At 34.3% G+C, this 22,059-nt stretch overlaps 1 protein-coding gene across 2 annotated transcripts in view; it reads left to right on the forward strand.

Annotated features, from left to right (window-relative positions):
• Positions 1–22,059, forward strand: part of LOC145286321 (alpha-L-fucosidase-like) — a 66,754-nt gene that overhangs the window by 38,926 nt on the left and 5,769 nt on the right. For both annotated transcript variants that reach the window (XM_080135243.1, XM_080135244.1), the window contains exons 3-7: positions 1,504–1,634; positions 7,087–7,220; positions 12,326–12,423; positions 13,364–13,496; positions 19,904–20,074. In XM_080135243.1, the coding sequence (XP_079991369.1) occupies positions 1,504–1,634; positions 7,087–7,220; positions 12,326–12,423; positions 13,364–13,496; positions 19,904–20,074 (667 nt within the window). The remainder of the gene's footprint in view (positions 1–1,503; positions 1,635–7,086; positions 7,221–12,325; positions 12,424–13,363; positions 13,497–19,903; positions 20,075–22,059) is intronic.

Consider the following 22,059-nt stretch of genomic DNA (forward strand, 5'->3'; position numbering starts at 1 on the left):
ACAAAAACAACTAAAACGTTGTTTACTCGTGAAAATAAAATTACTTTTTTTTCTTCTAATAATTTGCAACTTATTAAAGATAAAACACACTTTAATGAGGGATGAGTTTCAGTTTTTTTCCTAATGAGTCTAGTTATCAAGGATAAAACTCACTCAAGGATAAGAGTTAATGAGGAGTTCAAGTAAATGATGCAACAAAATAAAGAATTTTGTTAATAAAGCAGTTCAAAGAATTTTTTCAATAACAAATAATTAATGTTACTGCATGTCACATGTGTAAAATTTGTGCCTGAAAAAAAAATACAAATCAACATTTTTGGTAATTCAAAGACTTATATAAAAACATAAGAAGCTTCTTTTATTAGACTCAATGTACATGGTTTTGGTTTTAGTTTTTTCTTTTTAAATATATCAAGTAATGTTTGTAAAACTTGCCAATTTATTTGAAAATATTTTCAAAGGCATCGGTCTCCATTCGCCCATATTGTTGACGCCACATGAACTCATCTAAGTGTATTCCGACATCGACGTATGACAAAAAAACCTTATCCTTAAGTGCGTTTTATCCTTGATAAGTTGCAACTTAAGAAAAAAACTTGTTTTTAATTTTACGAGTGAACAAAGATATGTTTTTTTTTCCTTTTTCAGAAAAAAAAAATGAATTTCAGGTTTCAAATAATGTGAATAAAAACTTGCATAAATTGTAAAAAGTAATTATTTAGTTTTTAATTATAATTCAACACAAACAGAAATTTGTCTGCCCGTAAAAGGGGATTATTTTTGTATAACACCGGCCACAGGTTTCTAGCAGAGCTAGTCTTTCGCAATGTGAAAATGCGGCTAAAATCTGAGCACCCTACATGAGACCAGCACCGTAATTTATTAGAATTGACAAAAAAATCAGTAGAAATCATTGTTTTTTTTTAATCTGAAAACTCCATTTATCAACTACAAAATTTTGTTCTGATACTGTATAAGCACCTAATAACCTTAGAAAAGTGACCTCTCATCTGATATATTCAACCATACATATTAGTAGGCTGTGCTTCATAGTAATTATGCAGTAAGAAGTACTATTATATATAATCTTATAGATTTTAAAAATAAATTATTTGGTGTCTTATTTATAGGACAGTGAGACCTAATTGGTTAATTTAGGTTTTATTCCACAATAATGGAGATATTTATGAAGTAATTTGAAAAAATAGACATTTACGACAATCATGAGTAATCTAAAGCAAATCACCATCCAATTTCCACCATCACTGATCATCACAGTGTTGTCCCGCCTGAAACCTATTAACCCTTATCCTTGAGTGACCTCCAGGCTTTCATAAATGATGATTATATGGTAAAAAAATCTTCACATTGTATTGAAAATTATTTCTAAATGAGAAAATTTATTTAGGTTTCTATTTAAAATTCATTAACGAATTGTAATTATTTTGTGCATGATTTTTCTGGTTCTTTAATAATTTTTTTTTTGTTCATGTTTTCTTGCAGGTGAACTTGCAAACGCCATTAAAAAGAACACATCTCTTCGTTTTGGCCTGTATCATTCCCTATTTGAATGGTTCCATCCTCTATACCTTCAAGATAAAAAAAATAAATTTAAAACACAGAAATTTGTTAAGGTAAGCATAAACAAATTCAGTTCTTCTCCAGAATCCTCCTCCTCCATATTAAAATTTTTATATGATGTACATATACATATATAATACACATCATATTTCAAAAATTATGAGAATTTACCAAGTAGTCTTCTCTTTTATAAGAAAATCAAATTTTATGAGTATTGATCTGCCATTTTGAAAACAATCTCAAAAAATGAAGGAGGTAACTCGACAATAATTAAAAACTTGCAAGATTTATGTTGTAATGCCTATGAATTCACATTACTCATGTAACATTGCAGCCCGAGCATGCTTACCAATTTGTATATGCGTTCAAACGCTACTCCTGCTGCTATTACAATCGCCTTGCCATCCATCCTTCGGCTGCTGCTGCTATTTTCATATGTATTTATATGCGCTCTATTATAATCATATGAAAATGATCTTCTTTATAAAAATATAAATACTTGATGAATTTACATGATTTTTTTGGGACGTGATATTTTCATATTTCATGGTTATGTACATCGTACAGAGTTTTCTTTATTTTTGTTTTTGAATATATGGGTGAATTTTGGACAAGAACAACAAATTCTAAAACCATTATTTTCACTTTATTATTTCAGCCGCAAATAATTTTACGCAAAGAGGTCATGAAAAGATTTCTTATGAGTAAAACTGTTTGAATTAAAAAAATCAAAGGAAAATGCATTAATAAAAAAAAAAAAAAATAAAAAAAGACAAATGAAGAAGGGAATCAAAAGTAAGGGGAGATCACTAGAGGGAAAGTTACAAAATCACTCAAAACTTTTGATGGAATCTAATTTTTGTACAAGGCTGCACTGTCTGCGGAGACCAAACCCCTGTTGCATCACCACAGTGTTGTATCTCTATGCTTGTTTAACAAGTATTTACAGAGAATGTGCTCCAATTAACTTCATTTGTATCCCTTCATTGAAAAAAAACCTCACCAACTAACCCGTAAAACATTTGCAACAAATATTCGTCTGGCTACAATAACTGTTAATAATTTCCTTTACTCTCTACTAGTGGGGGTGCCCGGCGTTGCCCGGGTGTTTGTAGGTGTGTGTTTGAAAAAAAAAAACCAAAAAAAGAAGTAATAGTAGGCAGGCAGACTCAAACTCGTACCACGAAGGAGGAAAAGAATGTGAAAAAAAAAAGTGACATCTTTGCTGTTGCACCCATTGCCAAACCGGAAGTGACAAATGTTTAAATTAAGGCTAGTCAATCGAAAAGAGGGGATGACTTTCGAAAATATCGGTAAAAAAAGTGACCCCGTCTTGTAGAAAAGTGCCCAATTGAGGGTGAAGGAATTAATGTTTTTAGCCAATTTTTCAATATTTGTCGTCCGAAAGGTTGAGCTTCAAAATGATACCGATCTCATGAAAATCCGTCACCTCTGTCGAAAGTTTTAGGCAGACATACAAACATACATACATACATTTAAACAAGTGAGATTTGTATTATAGATTAGTGCCTAAAAGAAAACAAAAATTTCATGATCAAAGTTTCTTTCCTAGAACTGTTTGCCTGTGGTACGCAATAGAGTGGAACTGCTTTTCCAGCTGACTATAACAGGGTCGTTTTCAAATCTCATGTAAATAAGTTCTTGTTGAGTCATCCCCTTAAATAATCAAACCCAAGGTCCATCAGTATCAATCATTGCAATGTTGTCCACAGTCTACACGACACTCATTAATCTTTATCCTTGAGTGGCCTAGTAAAAAATAAACTTCTACTTGTAGTAAAATCTCATCCCTTTACTATGCATGCATGCAGCGGCCCTGCTAATTTGACAGTGTCTGCAACCACAGTTCTCCATGTTGTAGAGCCATGGTAATCTCAGAAAGTCAAGTAAAGCCGGTAGTTTCCTGTTGCTTTCCATCTTGATTTGGGAGTACCCCCACTCCCATCTGAGAGTACATCTTTCAAACTCCTTGGCCTAATGTTCACAGGAAACATGAGTTGGAACAATTACATTGAAGGCATTGCCAGGGCTGCTGCAAGAAAGGTGGGCTCTCTCTACCGTGCTAGACAACTACTAACACCCGAAAGTATCCTGTACCTCTATAAGGCCACCATTCGCCCATGTATGGAGTATTGCTGTCACATTTGGGCTGGTGCATCTGCTACTAGTCTCTAGCTCCTTGACAAGGTTCAAAAGAGAGTCGCAAACCTGATAGGCCCTGAACTGGCATCTAAGCTTCAGCCTCTGTCCCATCGACGAAATGTTGTATCTCTTTGCCTGTTCTACAAGTATTTTAATTGTGAATGCTCTGATGAACTGCAATCATTTGTGCGCCCACGATGTGAGCACCCTCGACAAACCCGACAGGCTGCTAAATCCCACCCCCACACTGTAGAGATTCCTAGATGTAAAAGATCTTTCTACTCCAATAGTTTCTTCCCCAGAACCGCTAGACTTTGGAATTCCATTCCAGGTCCCTGCTTCCCCAACAGTACTGACGTGCAGAAGTTCAAGTGTAACATGAACCGACATCTTGCTGCCCAAATCCCTACATAGTACCCCAGTAGTTGATGCCCCTGATAGTAGCCCCCTACACCAAAGTGGCAATGTGCCTTGTTTGGGGTGAAAATGTAATAAAAAAAAAAATTTAAAAAAAAAAAAAATGCACCCCCAGATACCAACCTGGAAATTTCTATGACCTAGTGCGGTACATACAGTGCCTAGCACTTAGAAATAATCACCCATTTGGTACTGGCCCGGCTCATTGTTGCTTAACTTTGGTGATCTGGCGAGAACCAGTGTATCAGTGTGCCGTATTTACTATACTGGTCCTCTATTTTAGCTGCTCTGCACACTCAACGTCTCAAATGATTCAGCGTGTCATTTCTTACATTGACTTCATAATGCTTTTATACCTCAGCTATGAGGAAGTGTGGGTGAGCGAGGACGACATGGCTTGAGTGTGTATGGACTGATTTGAAGGCACGCAGCATTACTAATATCAACCCTTTGTATAATAGAGCTTAAATGCACGTATGGTAACTGTATGCAAATGACCGAGCTGTGTGCGAGGTGACATCACTGCAAGAAAAAAAAAGATTATAAAAAGAAGTATGTGTGCGCAAATTAACGATCACATTAGATACACATGGGTGACGTCATAGCTGAGACGAGAAGTCATGTGTGACCGAAGAATGAGGAATAAAGGTCTTTTGTTAAAACCTGAAACAGTGACTTGAATTTCTTTCTTCTTATGCTCCTTGCAATAGAGCCTACAATGTGTTGGGTCCATAGATATTAATGACTGTTACATTTAGACCAAACTTTTTTCCTTGTTCTGCTTGCTTTTAGAATTCCCTTTTTCCTGTTTCTTCAAGCATACCTATATATTTAAATTTAATGTGCATAAACGTCTGCCTGCTCAACTCCTCACTTTGGTTGTCCCCTACAAATCTGGTCCCTATCAGAGTAACTTGTATGCTTCAGGCAGCTAAGGAGAGCTGAATTAGAGCTATGGTCGAAAATTGCCCCAATTAATTAGAGCTGAATTTATTAATGAGAGCTGAATTTTAAACTTTTATTTAAGTGGGAATCTTGGGGAATTGCCGGGTGACCCGGCTTGGTCCCTAATATGAAATACATTTCCTTACTAAAAGTATAAACAAATTCGAGAACATTAAACAGTATTGCAACCGTTCTGTGAGAAATTGTTGATGGGAAATTTTGTTACCAACAGAAAGTTACCTAGTTGGTGTGTATGGGGGAGGTGGCTAATTATCCAATGAGGACGAGCCAGATTATGATGTGTGGGACAAGGATTGACTGGATGAGAAAACCAGGTCTGTTCCAACTTATGCCACCTCCTCGATTTATAAGGGGTTGCAGAGCAGAAAAATTAGTTTTTTGGAGTTTTTGAGGAGTCTGTTTGTACTGTCCACCACCTCACCCCACATGATAACACTCGTTCACTGACTGATCATTGAGTGACTGTCAAGTACTGCCAGAAAGAAGAAAAAATAATTGATATTTTTATTTCATTTTTCACATTGATAAACTGTATATAATTAGATTTTTTTCTTCTTGTAATAATTAATCTTTATGACGAAAACTAAGCCCAGAGTCCACATCAGTTATTCATTGTTATTACTTGTGAGTTAATTTCAGACACGGAAAACCATATTGGAGTGATCTCTTTTCATCGAACAGCCAATGAGAAAGAGAGTTGTCAAACTACCACATTCAGTATCCAGCCCACAGTGTCACATCAACATGTTCATCGTAGAGGTGGCTGAGACTACACTGTTAGTCTTTTGTGGGTGTTTGAACCAGACCACCTAGAACTACCTTTGTGTGTAATTAGTGACCTGCTGTCATATAACGTTTTATGTTATGTTGGTATGGCTGATCACCTCTTATGTTGTATTGGTCCCATTTGACCAAGATATGACCTGTAACTGGGAAGATACCACGGTCTTCCTCGTGTCACACCTTAACTGAGGGAGGTCTGATCTTTACACTTGTTATCTATAGATGTCAATAAAAAAAAAGTTTTAAACGATTAATGGGAATTCATAGGCATTACAACATAAATCTAGTACATATGAATTATTGCTGAGTTACCTCCCTTGGTTTTTTTGTTTTTTTAATTTACTCCTTAGGTACTCATAAAATTTTATTTTCTTATTTAAAAAAAACCTACTTGATCAGTTTACATGAATTTTGGAATATGATATTTTCGTTTTGTCACGAGTACATTCAGCATAGAAGGTTTTCTTTATTTTCATTTTGTAATATAGGGTGAATTCTGAACAAGAATTGAACATTTGGAGTTTTTATGCACTTTTAATGGACAGTCATTTCTGTACAAAGACTTGAGTATATTATGTTGTGATTCTGTCAATACTTTTGTACGTCAGCTGAGGTTTGGATTATAAAACCATCTTTCAGAAGCTGAGCTCATATTTAAATTTGATAGTGTTTGCTTAACGAAACATAGTTTGATCAAGGGACACATGAAATTGTTCACTCTGAACAAGGGATGGGACAATTCCAATATTTTTTCTGATTCCGATTTAAATTCATGATTCCAATACAATTATTGATTCCGATTCTTTTACAATTTCTAAGTACTTAGCTCTAGAGTTGTTTTTGTTAATTTTTGGAGTGTCGTAAAGATGTAATATGGCCATATATTTTTGTAAACACAAAAACAGACTGGGACGTGGAGGGATCTTTAGTTTTTAGTTTTACTGGTAGTTTAAAATCAATAAATATTTATCATTCCTATCAGCAATGAAAAATTAAGTTTTAACCCCCCCCCCCCAAAAAAAAGATTTGTTTTTGGCATTGGAAAATAGACACAAATTTTCCCGATAACCTGAAGAGTTCTGATTTTTCTGATTCCAGTTAATCATTGCACCATTACTCTGAAGTAGAATTCAGAACATTTTTCTTCATTTGAAATCTTTTTCTTTTTCCTTGCAGAGTAAAGCAATGCCAGAACTGTATGACCTCGTAAATTCTTATGAACCACAAGTTATTTGGTCCGATGGTGACTGGGAGGCACCTGATACTTACTGGAATTCTACAGAATTCTTAGCTTGGCTTTACAATGAGAGGTAATTGAACAATGGTTTTGTATTCTTGCATTCTTGACCTGCTTTTTATTAGTTAGGAACCCATTTGCAAGGGTTTTGGTTAGGTGCGGATATCACCTGGTTGAAAGATATTGTTGAGGTAAGGTATTCCTTTCCATCTCCCCCAGGTAAGTGATCCACATTCTAGGTTAGAGACTAAGATTGTGTGTATGTGTGTGTGTCGGGGGCGGGGTAGTAATTATGTGGGTGTTGGTATATTATAACTATTAATGCCCTGCAAAAGATTATGCTCAAAGACGATTATGTGTGCATATGTGTGTAGCGTGCTATGCATGCATGGTCGTATAAATGACTGATGTTATTGCTGCTGTTGCTCTTATTGAGCATTCATTTTGAATGAATCAGATGGTTATTGTTGGCATTTGTTTCCTTGATATTTTTCCAGTTAGAATTCTTTCTAGAAATACATTCTGTATTTACGTGAGGTACCATGTGAAGGTTGCCAACATCCCTAAGTGAAAGTATTTCTGTGGAACGAACTCGATTCGAACTTGGCACACCCAGGTTGTCAGTTTGTGTCTTAGTCACGTCAACTCCTTGCTGCTGCTGTTCTACTTTCAGTTTCTTAGAGTTTCTTTTCATTGGTCCAAGAAAAATTCAAACAAAATCTCATCAATATTATCGGATGTAAGGGCGTAGCCAGCTGTGCTTTCCATACTAGTTAACTGAAATTTTTTTTTTCCCTAATTTAAAGCGGCAGTTGGACAGCCAGAGATAGGAAGGTAGGCATTTGCCGTATTGTAAATAATTTCCTTGCTCATAGGGGAATTATTTACTGCTTCCGAACCAATTTTTGCCTGCCATTTCACAATAATGACTTAAAGGTTACCTATCTATTAATTTATTTTGATTTTTTTTTTTTTTACAGAAACAAAACAAAGCAAAACTTGATATCTATTCATTTTGTTCATTTTTCATTTTGTTTCGTACATCTATAAGTATTTAATTACAACCAGAATGTGGCAAGAGGTACGAAGACTTAACAAAAAAAATATGAAACATAAAAAGTTATAATGATGACAACCCAAAAATTGCATTTATTAATCAGGTTGAGTAATTTGGCAAAATAATTAAAAAAATTAGGTTTGCATTACAATCCACAGAGGTACTAAAAAGTGATCAAAGTTGAAAAAGTATAACAAATAAATGTTATCAAATGCAAGATAAGTTACTCCTCTACTGTTTAATCGGTTCGAAAATCATACAGTGTTTGTCGATAGATATGAACAGGAGTAATGGTGGCGAGCTGATCCTTAAATTCGTGAAATTTGGAAAAATGAGTTAAAACTAAAAAATTATACAAAATACTGCTAGAAACTCACCAAATATATGTCACAGTAATATATACAAATAAATTATATAAAAATTTTTTAAATCAATCAAAATATTTAAATTTCACATTATAAGAATATTAGACATCACATCAGAGATGCTCCGTAGGGAAATATCTTTCTTTTCCTGCGGAATAGTGCACAAATGAGACCACTGAATGGTTCAAAACAGCAATTAAAACACGTTGCCACACAAGTTCTATAGCAATCTCCCCAATGGTTTACTTCTACTTGCTCAGAGGCAATATGCATACCGCAGATTTATCTGGCATAAGTCCAGTACAAACAGACAAAAGTTTATAGAAGTTAGAAGTAATTGTAAGAAAGAAGTAGCGACAGCTAAGAGAAAATATACCGAAACCGCCAGAAAACACATTGAAGTGCAGAAATTAGGAACTTGTGATTTCTGGAAAATCTACAATAGTGTAGTAAATAATGGGCGATCAACAATTCCCCCACCATCCAACAATCATGAAGTTGTTTGCACAGCAACCGAGAAAGCTAACATGCTTGCCCGTCAGTTTGACAGGGTATGGCACGATGGTCTTGTCACGAAAATCAGATTCTATGGTATTACTGGACGAATACTTTACATAAATAAACGCTTTTATAAATATAAAAGCGAAAATGTATGTATGTATGTATGTTTGAAAATTGCAACACGAAAAGTGACCCTTCCCTCGCAAGAAATGGTCCTGTTGACTACCACAGAATTAATATTTTTTTCTACTTTTCACATATTATGCGTCCGAGGCATCACTCTTCCAGATGGTACTGATTTTGACCCGGTCCGATGCAGCTAATGAAAGATTTTAGCAGACATACAAACACAAACAAACTGATGTTTGAGATTTATATAATAGACTTGTTCTGTCTGTCGAAAGTTTTTAGCGGACACACAAACACACATACATACATACAAACATACATACACACATTGTCGCTTTTATATAGACTAGCCTAAGTGCCTGGTGTTGCCCAAGTGTTTGGAGGTGTGCGTTGAACGAAAAAAAATATATAGGAGTAGTAAGCAGGCTCGAAACTATAACGCGCCAGAGGAAAAAAAGGTGAAAAAAAAAAAAAAACTACTGATGTTCCTACCGTTGTTGTGACATCACGGCGTCGTGGGCGCAGGGGTTGAATGACTTGCAAAAACTCTCAGCGAAAAAAGCGACCCTCCCTGTAGAAAAATGCCCAGTTGAACATGAAGGAATTAATGTTTTTGGACATTTTTTCGATATTTGTCGTCCGGCTTCAAAACGATACTGATCTCCTGAAAATCCGTCGCCTCTGTCGAAAGTTTTTGCGAGATATACATACATACGTACATTTAAACAGACAGGTGAGATTTATATTATAGACTAGCAGCGGTACCCGGCGTTGCCCGGGTGTTTAGAGGTGTGTGTGCTCAGGCGGGGCAGTGGGTAAATCAAAACAAAAGAATAAACAAAGTAATGACCCTGTTTAAAAATTATAAAAAAAAACAATGTTAAAACTTCTTTAAAAAATCGTAAAACAAAAACAAAAAAAGACAAACGAATCGCAAAAACAAAAAAAGAAAACGCGAATGTGATGGAGAAAAAAAACCCCCAACAACTTCTTAATAAAATCTGAAAAATAAAAGCAAAAAAAAAAAACAGGGAATATGAAAAATGGCATAAATAACTGTGTTTCAATATTAAAACTTTTAAAATCGAAAAAAAGAAAGACATCTCACATCACGATTTGAACTTACAACCTTTAGATATTGAGGCCACGCTTTAATCAACTGAGTTAAGAGGACGTCGACAGAATTGAATCATTTTTTTAAATATTTAAACTAATTCAAGTTCCGACGTCAATTTACGTATGCGTAGAAGCCATCTTGTCATGAACATACGATTCCCCACGAAGCGAAGTAATCACCCTGTTTAAATATTATAAAAAAAATTTTAAACTTTAAAAAAATCGAAAAAAATAAAAAAAATAACGTGAGGCAAATGAACGATGTTAAAATTTCTTAAAATCGGAAAAACAAAAAAAGAAAATGCGAATGTGATGGAAAAAACAAAAACAGAATGTGAAAAATAGCTTGAATAACCCTGTTTCAATATTAAACCTTTAAAAATCGAAAAAAAAAAGAAAAAAAGACATCTCACACCACGATTGAACTCACAACCTTTAGATAAAGTTAGCAAAAAACCTGACACGTTACCCGCTCGGCCAGCAATAAAAAGTAGCTGAAACACGTTTGAATTTATTTAAAAGTATTAAAAACAGAATTGACACGTGCCCGCAATAAAAGTTAATTCCGCTCCTTCTTTTTGACTTCATTAATGAGGTCAAATAGAAGTAGCAGAATTAACTTTTACTGCGGGGCAGCTTTTGGGTTTGTTTACCCAACTTTGGCTGGTTGTTTCCCCAAGATGTTGGGGAGGGGAAAACTAGCTCCCCATAAAAAGGGGATTGTCCAAATTGAATAGGAATTGTCTGATATAAGGAGTTTGGCCCCACATAGATCAAAGCTGATTGCTTCTGGATGTTTTCCGGTGCGATTGCCCGGAACAGTGCCTTAGCTTTGAATTAGTTTTGGTTTTATACAAAAAAGCTGAACGAACACAAGACAGGCTGAAATAGCAAGAATTTTGTAAAAATCGACGTAAATAAATCTAGACGCAACGCGCGTTCACAAATCGTACATATTATGATCTAGGGATATATAAACACTTCTAAGCAATAGTACCCCCCCCCTCCGGGACAATTGATAGAAAAAAGCCTTTTCAAGACATACAAAAATGTGCGCGGCGCATTTGCCTTTTATATATATATATATATAGACTAGCAGGGCTACCTGGTGTTGCGCGGGACCATATAAAACAGTGAGAAAAATGAAGTTTCTTTTGAACATACCTATTATTTTATGATAGAAGAATTTTTGATGTCTATATATCGTTTGCTATCGTGAGCAATAGAATATTTTACCTCCTCTAGGACGGATATTACACAAAAAAATGTATGAAATAATTGTACTTTCCCTAGGACAGGTAATTTACAGCACATATATGAAATAATTTAACTTTCCCTAGGACAGGTAATTTACAGCACATATATGAAATAATTTAACTTTCCCTAGGACGAGTAATGTACAAGACATATTTAAAATAATTGTACCTACCCTCGGACAGATAATGTAAATACATGTTTCCCACCTGACTACAACCTGGATGTCTTCAATTCCAACATAAACACATTCCTGATGAACCGCCCCCTTAAGTAAGACACTTTATCAAATCTCCAATACTAACGATTACTATGATACTATCCCATTGATTACTGTACACGCAATAACCCTTATCCCCGAGTGGCTTCCAGGCCTTGATAAGTGGTGACTACCTTGTAAAAAGAACAAAAAAAAACAACCCATATATGAAACAATTTAACATACTTTCAACAGGTATTGTATAACAATGTATGTGATTTTTAGGATCTGACAAAGAAACACTCAGCATTACTTGTTCAGTTTACGTGATTTTTGAAGTATGACAAATAAGCAGTCAGCATTACTTGACCAATTTATCTGCTTTATGGAATGTGACATAAGAAATCAGCATAATTTGATCAATACATTAATATATAGATAAAAAATATTGTAACATTTAAGCTTTCTTTTCAAACCCATTTTAATCACCAAAACGAAATAAAATTTATTTCAATTTCTATTTAAATAATTTTATTTTTTCCAAACCTCTATTTTAGCCCAGTCAAAGATACAGTTGTGGTTAATGACAGGTGGGGCTCTGGAATCATGTGTCACCATGGAGATTTTTACACCTGCCAAGATCGTTATAATCCAGGTACGTTTTCGTCTAATTGACCAAACAAAAAAAGAAACGCAATAATCTTTCTAGCGCTTATTCATACACTGCCTTTCTAAAACAAATTTAACATTCCATGGATTAAATAAAGGGTTCCATTCGAAATTGTGAAAATAATACTCAAAATAAGAACAGTAATATGAAGAATTCAAATATTACGAATAGGAAAGAAGCTTAATCTTAGTAGCAGTAAATGTTATCATCCACTTATGGCCCCATTCCATTATATACTGAAGGTCATTTTCTAAGGTTCTTGCCATTTCCTTGCATATGTGTACATTGTTTTACCCTCATATTTACTATAGAGTGTGGTGTCATCAGCTAATATAAATATACCCATCTTGGATAAAATTTTATCAGAATTTATGAATATCAGGAAAAATAAAAGTCAAAGAATTGACCCCCTTGAGGTTCAATTACTACTCTTGTTTTGCAATTAGTCAAAAATGTTAAATTTGTTGTCTGTGCAGAAGATGAAATAATAACTGGTGCTGGATTCAGCATTAAATAACCCCAAGAGGGTTGATATGCCATAAAACAAAACAACCAAACCAAACACCATGAATAGATATTCAAATATATAAAGAACTTGAATCATAAAATTATTTTCCAAAATTATTGGATTTGGCATCAAATAACCCCAAAATGATTGATATGCCATTAAACAAAACCACTATAAGATGGCTTCATGTTTTGTCTGGTGCCATTTCCATTAAAAAAAAATGCTAGCCTATAAAAATGGCAAGATTTACTAGTCTGTTCTTAACTGATTAGTGAACTACAAATCACTATCAGGTTACATTGGATTTTGTTCTTTTCCTTTTTTAATAAGAAAAACACATCCTTATTTAGATACTATGTGCCGCAGTTTGAAAGTCAAATATGTTTTTATTTTGAATTTTGTTTTGTTTTTGTCCAGGTAAATTGGTGAAACACAAATGGGAAAATGCGATGACGATCGACAAATTATCGTGGGGTTACAGGCGTGAAGCCAAGTACAGTGATTACTACAGTATCAAAAGTCTTGTTGGCTTGTTGGCTGAAACTGTTAGGTAAATTCAATTTCCTCCCTCTCATGTTAACAAACAGACGCTTACATTGAATATTTTCACTGTTTATCATCTAGGGACTTATACAGTGAAGGGGTGGGATTTTGTTGCTGGTCTAATGTATTTATGTTTCGGGGGTACAAGTCCAGTAAATTCATCGGAGTGCATTCTGTGGAAATACTTGTAAAACAAGCAAAAGAATGCAATATTACGGTGATGAGACAGGGGATGAAGTTTGGTTGACAGTGCAGGACCTGTTAGGTTAGAGTTTCTTTTTTGCATCATATCCAAGTGAGATAAACTAGTGGTTGAGGCACTAGCCCAGATGTAGCACCAGTATTCCATGCATATGCAAATGGTGGCTTTTTAGAGATATTAGCAAGCCACTTGTAAAATACGCTTAAATATGATAATTTAATTTATGCCGATTTCATATTTATTATTATGGTGGCATTGGCTATTATAAATTACTAGAAGATATATCCAATATTAAATGTAACATTAAATTCCTTTGAAAGCAGTGAAGTAAAAAAAAGCAAAACAAAACAGAAACTGAGACATGTGCATGCGAGTATTATTTTTTTCAAAACGGTTCACTTTTTGGAAGTAAAAAACAAATACCTAAACTGAGATCAAAACCCAAACCTAAAGACAGTGAGTCAAGTACGATAACCATTAGACTAGCTTGACACGATCTTTAAAAAGTATTTCCAAACCCTGTGAAATAGTTGACAAACATAAAAATCTGATGACCTTCATGTACCAATGTTTCAATTTTGATCTTTTACCAGCCCTTTTTTCTGGATGAAAATCAATTAAAAAGTTTTTCACATATGTGAATACCCTATATACCAAATTTCAAGTCTGTAGATCAAAAATTTGTTGAGTATATAGGTTGAGAAGTGTCCTCACACAAATACACACACACATTTTCACTTTTATAGATATACTAGCAGGCCGCCTGGCATTGCGAGTCGAAAAATATGCTTAAATATGGTATTTTGATTAATGCATATTTTGTATTTATTATTATATTATATTGGGTCCAATTACTATAGTAATGATTTAAAAAATTCAAAAAAGACAATGACGCATTCGCCACCACCAAGAATTGAAACCAAAACGTTTAGTTTACGATTTACTTTTTCCTTTGACGTTTAATGTCTTAGCTATGAAGACATGTTTGCTGCAAGGCTAAAAATTAAAACATGAACCAATAGCTATTACGTAATGCATGCATATTTGTAATGCCATCATTCAACCTAGTACATAGTAGTGAGATTTCAAAAGGTGTCATGAACAAAAACGTTTAGCTCTCCAGACTCATTCGCTAACATCTGTACTGTCTTTACACATATAAAAACTAAAACCATAATGTTGTAAATGATATAAATGTACATTTGTGCATACATAGAAGAGCACTTTAAATTGGCTTATGACTGCCAAATTCCAATTTTTTTTTAAATTTGACTCCTTAGCAGCTATTTTTATCAGCTAAAAACCAAATCATATATGTACCACAAGTCCAAATTCCTTATATATCAAGTTTTATGTCTGTAGACCAAAAATTGACAGAGGAGTTTAATAAGGACCATTCCTTTGGTAGACAAGGTTACACATACACACACATATGATATTGAATGTTGGGCTTATAGCAATTAATGCTTGTGTTACATGAGAAGGGCTGTCCCTTTCTCATGTAAGTAAGAAGTCAGACTAGATAAGTGAAAATAATATAAGGAAAAGTCTAGAATCGAACCCTGTAGGCAAGTGGATAATTGAAATCCTAGGAATGCAGTCCATTGTTAATTATTTTAGAAATAGTTAAATATTATTTATGTCGGAAAAAAGCAATTGTCCATTCTTTTAAAATAACTGGATATTAAATATGTCAATTAAAAGAATGGACAATGCGAGTAAAAAAAAATATTGTTTAAAAATAGGTTAGATATTAAACAATTAGAATTGGGAATTCTTTGTTGCCAAAAGTGTGTTTGGACAGACATATGTGAATCCACGTGAAAGTTAGTCACGTTGGGAACCACACTTCTGATGTCATAAACAAAGAAGATTTCTCAATATATGAATCGGAGTTAGAGAGGATCAGATAATCAGAGCAGATCACACACAGTGATAGTCAATTGGAGACTGGGAGCTCCTTAGAGGCGAAGGGAGAAGAATAGACCATGTAGTCGAAAAGGCTTGAATTCCTGACATCACTGATCGGCTGGTTGAGGAATAAAGAAATCATCTATATTTTGTAACTGTGTTGTCTCGTGTCGTCTTTACAACCGAAAAGGTAAATGTGTTTTGTATATTCATCTATAAACAAACTTTTGTGTAACCCCCTTACAAGTAATGCGCCTTCTTCATCATATCTCCTCCCCTCTATATGTGTTAAGAACTGTTGCATCATATCTCCCAGTCCGTATTAATATGAAGTCCTCAAGAATCGTCACAGTCATCGTCATGATGCAATATATATAAATGTCATTATTATTCTGTGTTATAAGAACTGTTATATATGAAGTCCCCTTCACTATTGTCATTACCATCGTTATTCGTGCATTATGAGTCCCATTATACATGTCCCAATATGACCCCCCCCCACACACACACACAAAACAACACAACATAAACGTTGATTTGGTGCCGTAACCAGAATCAACGTGGAGCAAATTTGAGTGCTTCATGTGTGGAAATTCAATGTTTTCCACAAAGCTATGTCTTGAAGGCAGTCACGGTTACTGACATTGGTAAAAAGTTTTTCCGACATAGCAGAACGGAAAATATTCTGTTCCGCGTAGGCAGATCTAGTTGATAATCAACTTCAGGGAACAAATGAAATGCTCCCTGACATGGTATAAAGGGCAGAAGGGGCAATGACAGGTGTCGCCATTATGTTGCAAATCACTCAGGATAAGTAGAAGGTGAAAGATATATCACCAATACGTAATAGCTAAGTAAGTAAAGAATACCCTATTGGGGAATTAAAAAATATTCAAGGACGCGTGTAAGGCTAAAAATATTAACACCCAAGGAAATAAAGAGTCAGTAATTTAGTCAACGAGATATTGTTGATGTGGACAGACAAAAGAGGCCTTTATGGATTATGGCACAAATAGACAAGGGTGTCTTCAGTTGTAGAAGGAGTAACCTACACCAAGGAAGGGGCATAAGATCAGTCGATTACAAAGGACTGAGTTGGAATTTTTTTTAAGAAATAGAAATTGATTTTTCTTACCCTGGTGGGGTGTAAGAATGGTATTTAGAATGAGATATGCCATGAAGATCAGGGTGGGGGGGTTATTTCGGTCTGAATAAAATTAGGAGAGTTAGTAAATGGCTGAAAAAAAAGTGGGGGTGGGAATTTTATTTTTTATGGATGGAGCTTGACCTTTTTCATTAGTCGGTGAGGAAGAAATCTAGAGATTGCACTAATGAAAAAAAAACAGAATAGGGCATATAGGAAAATGTATGCCGTACATTTTTGAAAATAAGGGTGAAAGGAGTGTAATGTGACCCTTTGTCTGTGATCATAGCATTGTATCTGTGTTAACTGTGGCAAGCAGGGCCAAGGGTCAAAACATCATTATTAATTGATTCGAGCAACGGCGAGTCGCTGGATCGATTATTGTGATTAGAAAAATAAACAATTAGATTGGGAAAAAAATGATATTTTTTATTTTTTTATTTTTTTTTTTTATTCAATTTTCACCCCAAACAAGGCACAGTGCCACTTTGAAGCAGGGGGCTACTATCAGGGACTTAATTAGCGGGGTCATTATGAAGGGAGATGAGTAGAAAGATGTTTGTTGACATTACACTTGAACTTCTGCATACCGTTGCAGTTGGGAAAGCAGAATCCCGGAAGGGAGTTCCAAAGACCCGCAGTTCTGGGGAAGAAACTATTGGAGTAAAAGGCTTTCTTGCACCTAGGGATCTCTACTGTAAAGGGATGAGACTTAGTAGCTTGTCGGGTTTGTCGGGGGTAGTTAATTGACAGCAAATAATAATATCGCTATAATATCGCTACAAAGAAATGTGAAAATAGATGTAAACATAAATTTTGGTTTGCATGAACTAGACTAGATCGAGGTTACATCAGCTGTTGGTCTGAGACACGTAATGAGATGTAGATTCTAATCAGTCGTTAGCTGGACATTAGAGAGAACGGACAATTCAAAGGGAGTTGGACTCTCCATGACGCAGGGAGTGGTGTTTCCTCAGGCAGCCAAGATGTAAAAACATTGTAATCTTTGAAGATGTCAGCTGAAATCATGAAAATAAATGTTCATAAATAATTCAGGTATATGTTGTGTAATTTACACCTGTTAAAAAGAACTGTTTGTTTACAACTATTTCGATACGATCACATCAATCGTTTCCTGTTAGAACTGTTGCATAAATGTTAAAATATCCACACTAGATGATCAACTAAATGATACAACGTATATACATACACGCAATTACACGTACACGAATATACAGATAAAATATAAAACCTTACTATTAAACATGTACGTTGTTATGGAACATATTCGTATTACACAGCGTAACAGTTGGAAATGTTTCTTATAAGCATGAAATAGCATTTTGCTTTGGTGTTTCACAGTGACATGCTTAAATATGAAATAGAATAAATATAAAGTGTGGGCCAAATTTAAAGGGGTATCATAAGTGAGGAATTATGCAGCAAAATATTTGTTCACATTACATTTAAATTTTTCTGCATGTTAATACAGTCGTTGAAACAGGAAGCTGATAATTTCAAAGGCAAGTGGTTTGAAGAAAAACACGGTTAGAGTAGAAAGTTTTTCATCATTTAGAGACCTATGCGGTGAAGGGGTGGGATTTTGCTGCTGGTCTAGGATATTGATGTAGAGAGGGTACAAGTGCAATAAGGTTGTTACTGCACATTCTGTGAAAGTACTTGTAAAACAAACACAGGAATAGGTTGGCCTTGTTAGACACTGCCAGACCTAGACTAAATACCAAGGTCTCATGTATGATATGAAAAGAAACTGGAATCTTAGAGAGATATCAATCATACCAGTTATTATAGGGGCCACAGGGCTTATGAAGAAGAACCTAAAGTCCTACCTAACTAATATTCCTGGTGAATCAAGTGCAAAAGAGATCCAGACAATTGCACTTAAGGGAACAACGAGGATACTAAAAAGAGCTCTCGGTTGGTTTCAATAAAAAGCAAGGCAATGTTGGCAGCTGGTTTGGCTGCCCCATACCCAGCATTACAATCTTCAAAGAAAGAAAATTAAAGAAAAAGAAAAAAAAAAAAATTAAAATCTCTTTTTTATGTGGAATGTCTAAGAGAAGAGATTAGTGGTAGATGTACCAGCCTAGACGTGGCAACAATACATGGATAAATGGTGGCTTTGTAGAGATATGGAATACTGTATGGAATACAGACAATTACTACTATAGCATATGTTTGAAATAATCGTTTAAAGTAGCTTTATCATTTTATATTTTATTTTTTAAAATGTTAGTAGCTGTCACATATGTTTGAAACAACATTTTCATCTTGAAATTGGAGTATTGAATGGATTTAAAAACATCTTTTTTTTGTTTTTGTGTTTAATTTTAAAAATATCATTTTATATTTTATTTTTAAAGATATTATTTTATATTTTATTTTAAATATTTTTTATATTTTGCTTTTAAAAATATTTTTTATATTTTACTTTTAAAAACATTTTTTATTTTTATTTTTAAACATTATTTATATCAATTTTAATTGATAGCTTCTTTTTTAAGTGGAAATCACTCCAGACAAGGTATTAAACCACTCGACGTAAGGAGCTCAAAAACTAGCCAACAATAAGTGCTAGATGGACAGATTCTTCTTCAATAAACAGCAATTCTTCCCCCTTTGTCAGAAACATCGCTCATGGACTGTGAGGATTAAAAGACAAAATAAGGAAGTAAGAGTCACGAGGTTGCCAAATATAAACCCAAACTTTTTGAAAAATTACATAATCTAAATTTCATGCAAAATATATTCAGATTATGTAAATAGCAAAAACGTATTGAGATTCAAGTTGGAAAAAAGCCTCAGTAAATACTGAATGCCAGTGTATATATGTGATTTTTACCTGTGAAATGAGAATGTTCAATATGAGATAGAAATCATATCAGTTTCAACATGGAAACTTAATTTTGTAGTAAGACATATTGATTGCAAACATGCTAACCCTTATTACCAGGCCTCATGATCTTGTTGTAACACATGTTGCTTACAAACACGCAAAGTTACCAGGTCTCACAATGTGAAATGTCGAAGATAATCTTCCTTTAAAGATGTGAATAATCACTGATAATTCTATTTATTTTAATTGATTAATTGCATTGTGTAATATTCTAGGTTTTTTTTAATGTTTCCTTTTCAGCTGTGGGGGCAACCTGTTAATGAATATTGGCCCAACACATGATGGTCGGATTGATCCCCTATTTGAAGAACGTTTACGACAGATGGGCAAGTGGCTAAAGGTCAACGGAGAAGCCATTTATTCCACCAAACCCTGGACGCATCAAAACGATTCCTACACAAAAGATGTTTGGTTCGTATCAAAATAGTTTTGCACTTTATTTTGTTCAAATCTTGTCAGGTGGAAAATGAAAAACATGAGAAATTTCAAAATAATTTCAACGTTTCATCTTCATTTGATAAGGACTTTGAAAGAAAAGCCGAGAATGGCAAAAACAAAGATTTCTACAGAGAAAATTTAATCCTGCATAATATGTCTCATAGAAAAGATATATTTATTCAAAATAGCTGAGTGGTCAACTGGCCAACTCATTTGAGAAATAATCTAGCAAGTTGTCTTACTGAATAGGTGTTCATGGTTGTAGCTGGTAATCTCCTGTTAACCAATCATATTCTTTTGAGGATGTATTTATATTCACGACATCAGTTGTACCATGTGTTTGCTAGTCTTGTTGAATGAAGAAGAAACCTGGAAACTATCTTAAAATTTGGTTTTCTTGTTTTTACGCATATTGTCAGATTCTTTTCAAATATTTAATCTAATATAAATCTCACCTGTCTGTTTAAATGTATGTATGTATGTTTATATGTCTACTTAAAACTTTCGGCAGAGGCGATGGATTTTTACGGGATCATTTTGAAGCTCAACCCTTCGGACAACAAATATCGAAGAATTGGCTAAAAACATTAATTCCTTCACCCTCAACTGGGTATTTTTTTACAAGGAGGGGTCATATTTTTTGCAAATATTTTCAAAAGTCATCCCCTCTTTTCGATTGACTAGCCTTAATTAATACCTTCACCACTTTCGGTTTGGCGATGGACGCAACGGCAAAGACGTCACTTTTTTTTTCCCCACATTCTTTTCCTCCTTCGCGGTACAGGTTCAAGCCTGCCTGCCTACTGCCACTTTTTTTTTGCTCAACACACACCTCCAAAAAGCCGGCAACGCCGGACACCTAGACTAGTCATATATAATAACTAACTTGCATTCTTTTTTGTTGTGTTGCTTTGCTTTCCTCAATCAACATCTTCTTCACATGATTTGTTGTAGCCTTCATTGTATGTTTGACTGTGCTGGAATCCTTCTGATGTTAGTGCTTTTTATTAATTAGCTTTTCCAGCAGCTTCTTTCCAAGAATTACAAGGTTGTAAAACTCTCTTCCTGCTTATTGTTTTCCTTCTGCCTACGGCCTTGTTTTTTTTTTTTTTTTTTCAAGATTAAGGTAAATAGGCATCTCCTGTCTTTGCAATAATCAGTTTTTATTCTTGTTAGCCTCTTTAAATCAAATATTACATATTTTGAAGATCTATAATAGGCATATATATATATATATATATATATATATATATATATATATTACGGATTTACCGATTATAAAATCGGTCGATTAATAGATTTCTAATGCTGATTTATTAGCAAATTTTGTTGTCATAAATGATACTAATATTAATTATATTGGTAAGGACTTAACTCACTCTTTTGCTTGCCAGTGAAAATCTATAATCACAGGTCACAAGACATTTATTATCTGATAAGAAAAATGATTGCTGTTGATATTTAACCATATACTGTAATATCTGACATTGGATTTAATAGGTTTGTTGCAAAACTTTGTTCAAATTACAGTATTCCATCAAAAACGTACTGCACTGCAAAATAATTTTATATATATTTACAAAACAACTGTTTTTTGCTGAAATTAGCAACATTTCATGAACTACAGACATTTAGATAGCTACAACAGATAATGCTCCTTTTCTGAGTTTGACAGGTCATTGGCTTTTCAAATGACTTTGAACAGTGCAGAGTTGTGCTTAGAGTGGTTCCATTTTCTGGTGCACACACAGGTGCAATAATAAGTGAAGAATTGCATAATGTTTTGGATGAGTATAAAATCTTCAATAAAATTTTCTTAGTCTTGCAGGATTCAGTACAAATATGGTTGCTAATGTCAGAGAATGTGATTTAGAATAACTATCATACATTGTAACTCAGGCTGTGAAGACAACCATTACATCATTTAACAGAAATACAGTTTCTCACTTTAAACGCTT

Source organism: Euprymna scolopes, chromosome 10, assembly GCF_053919585.1.
Source record: "Euprymna scolopes isolate OS-2025 chromosome 10, ASM5391958v1, whole genome shotgun sequence".
Classification (NCBI taxonomy): Eukaryota; Metazoa; Mollusca; class Cephalopoda; order Sepiida; family Sepiolidae; genus Euprymna; species Euprymna scolopes.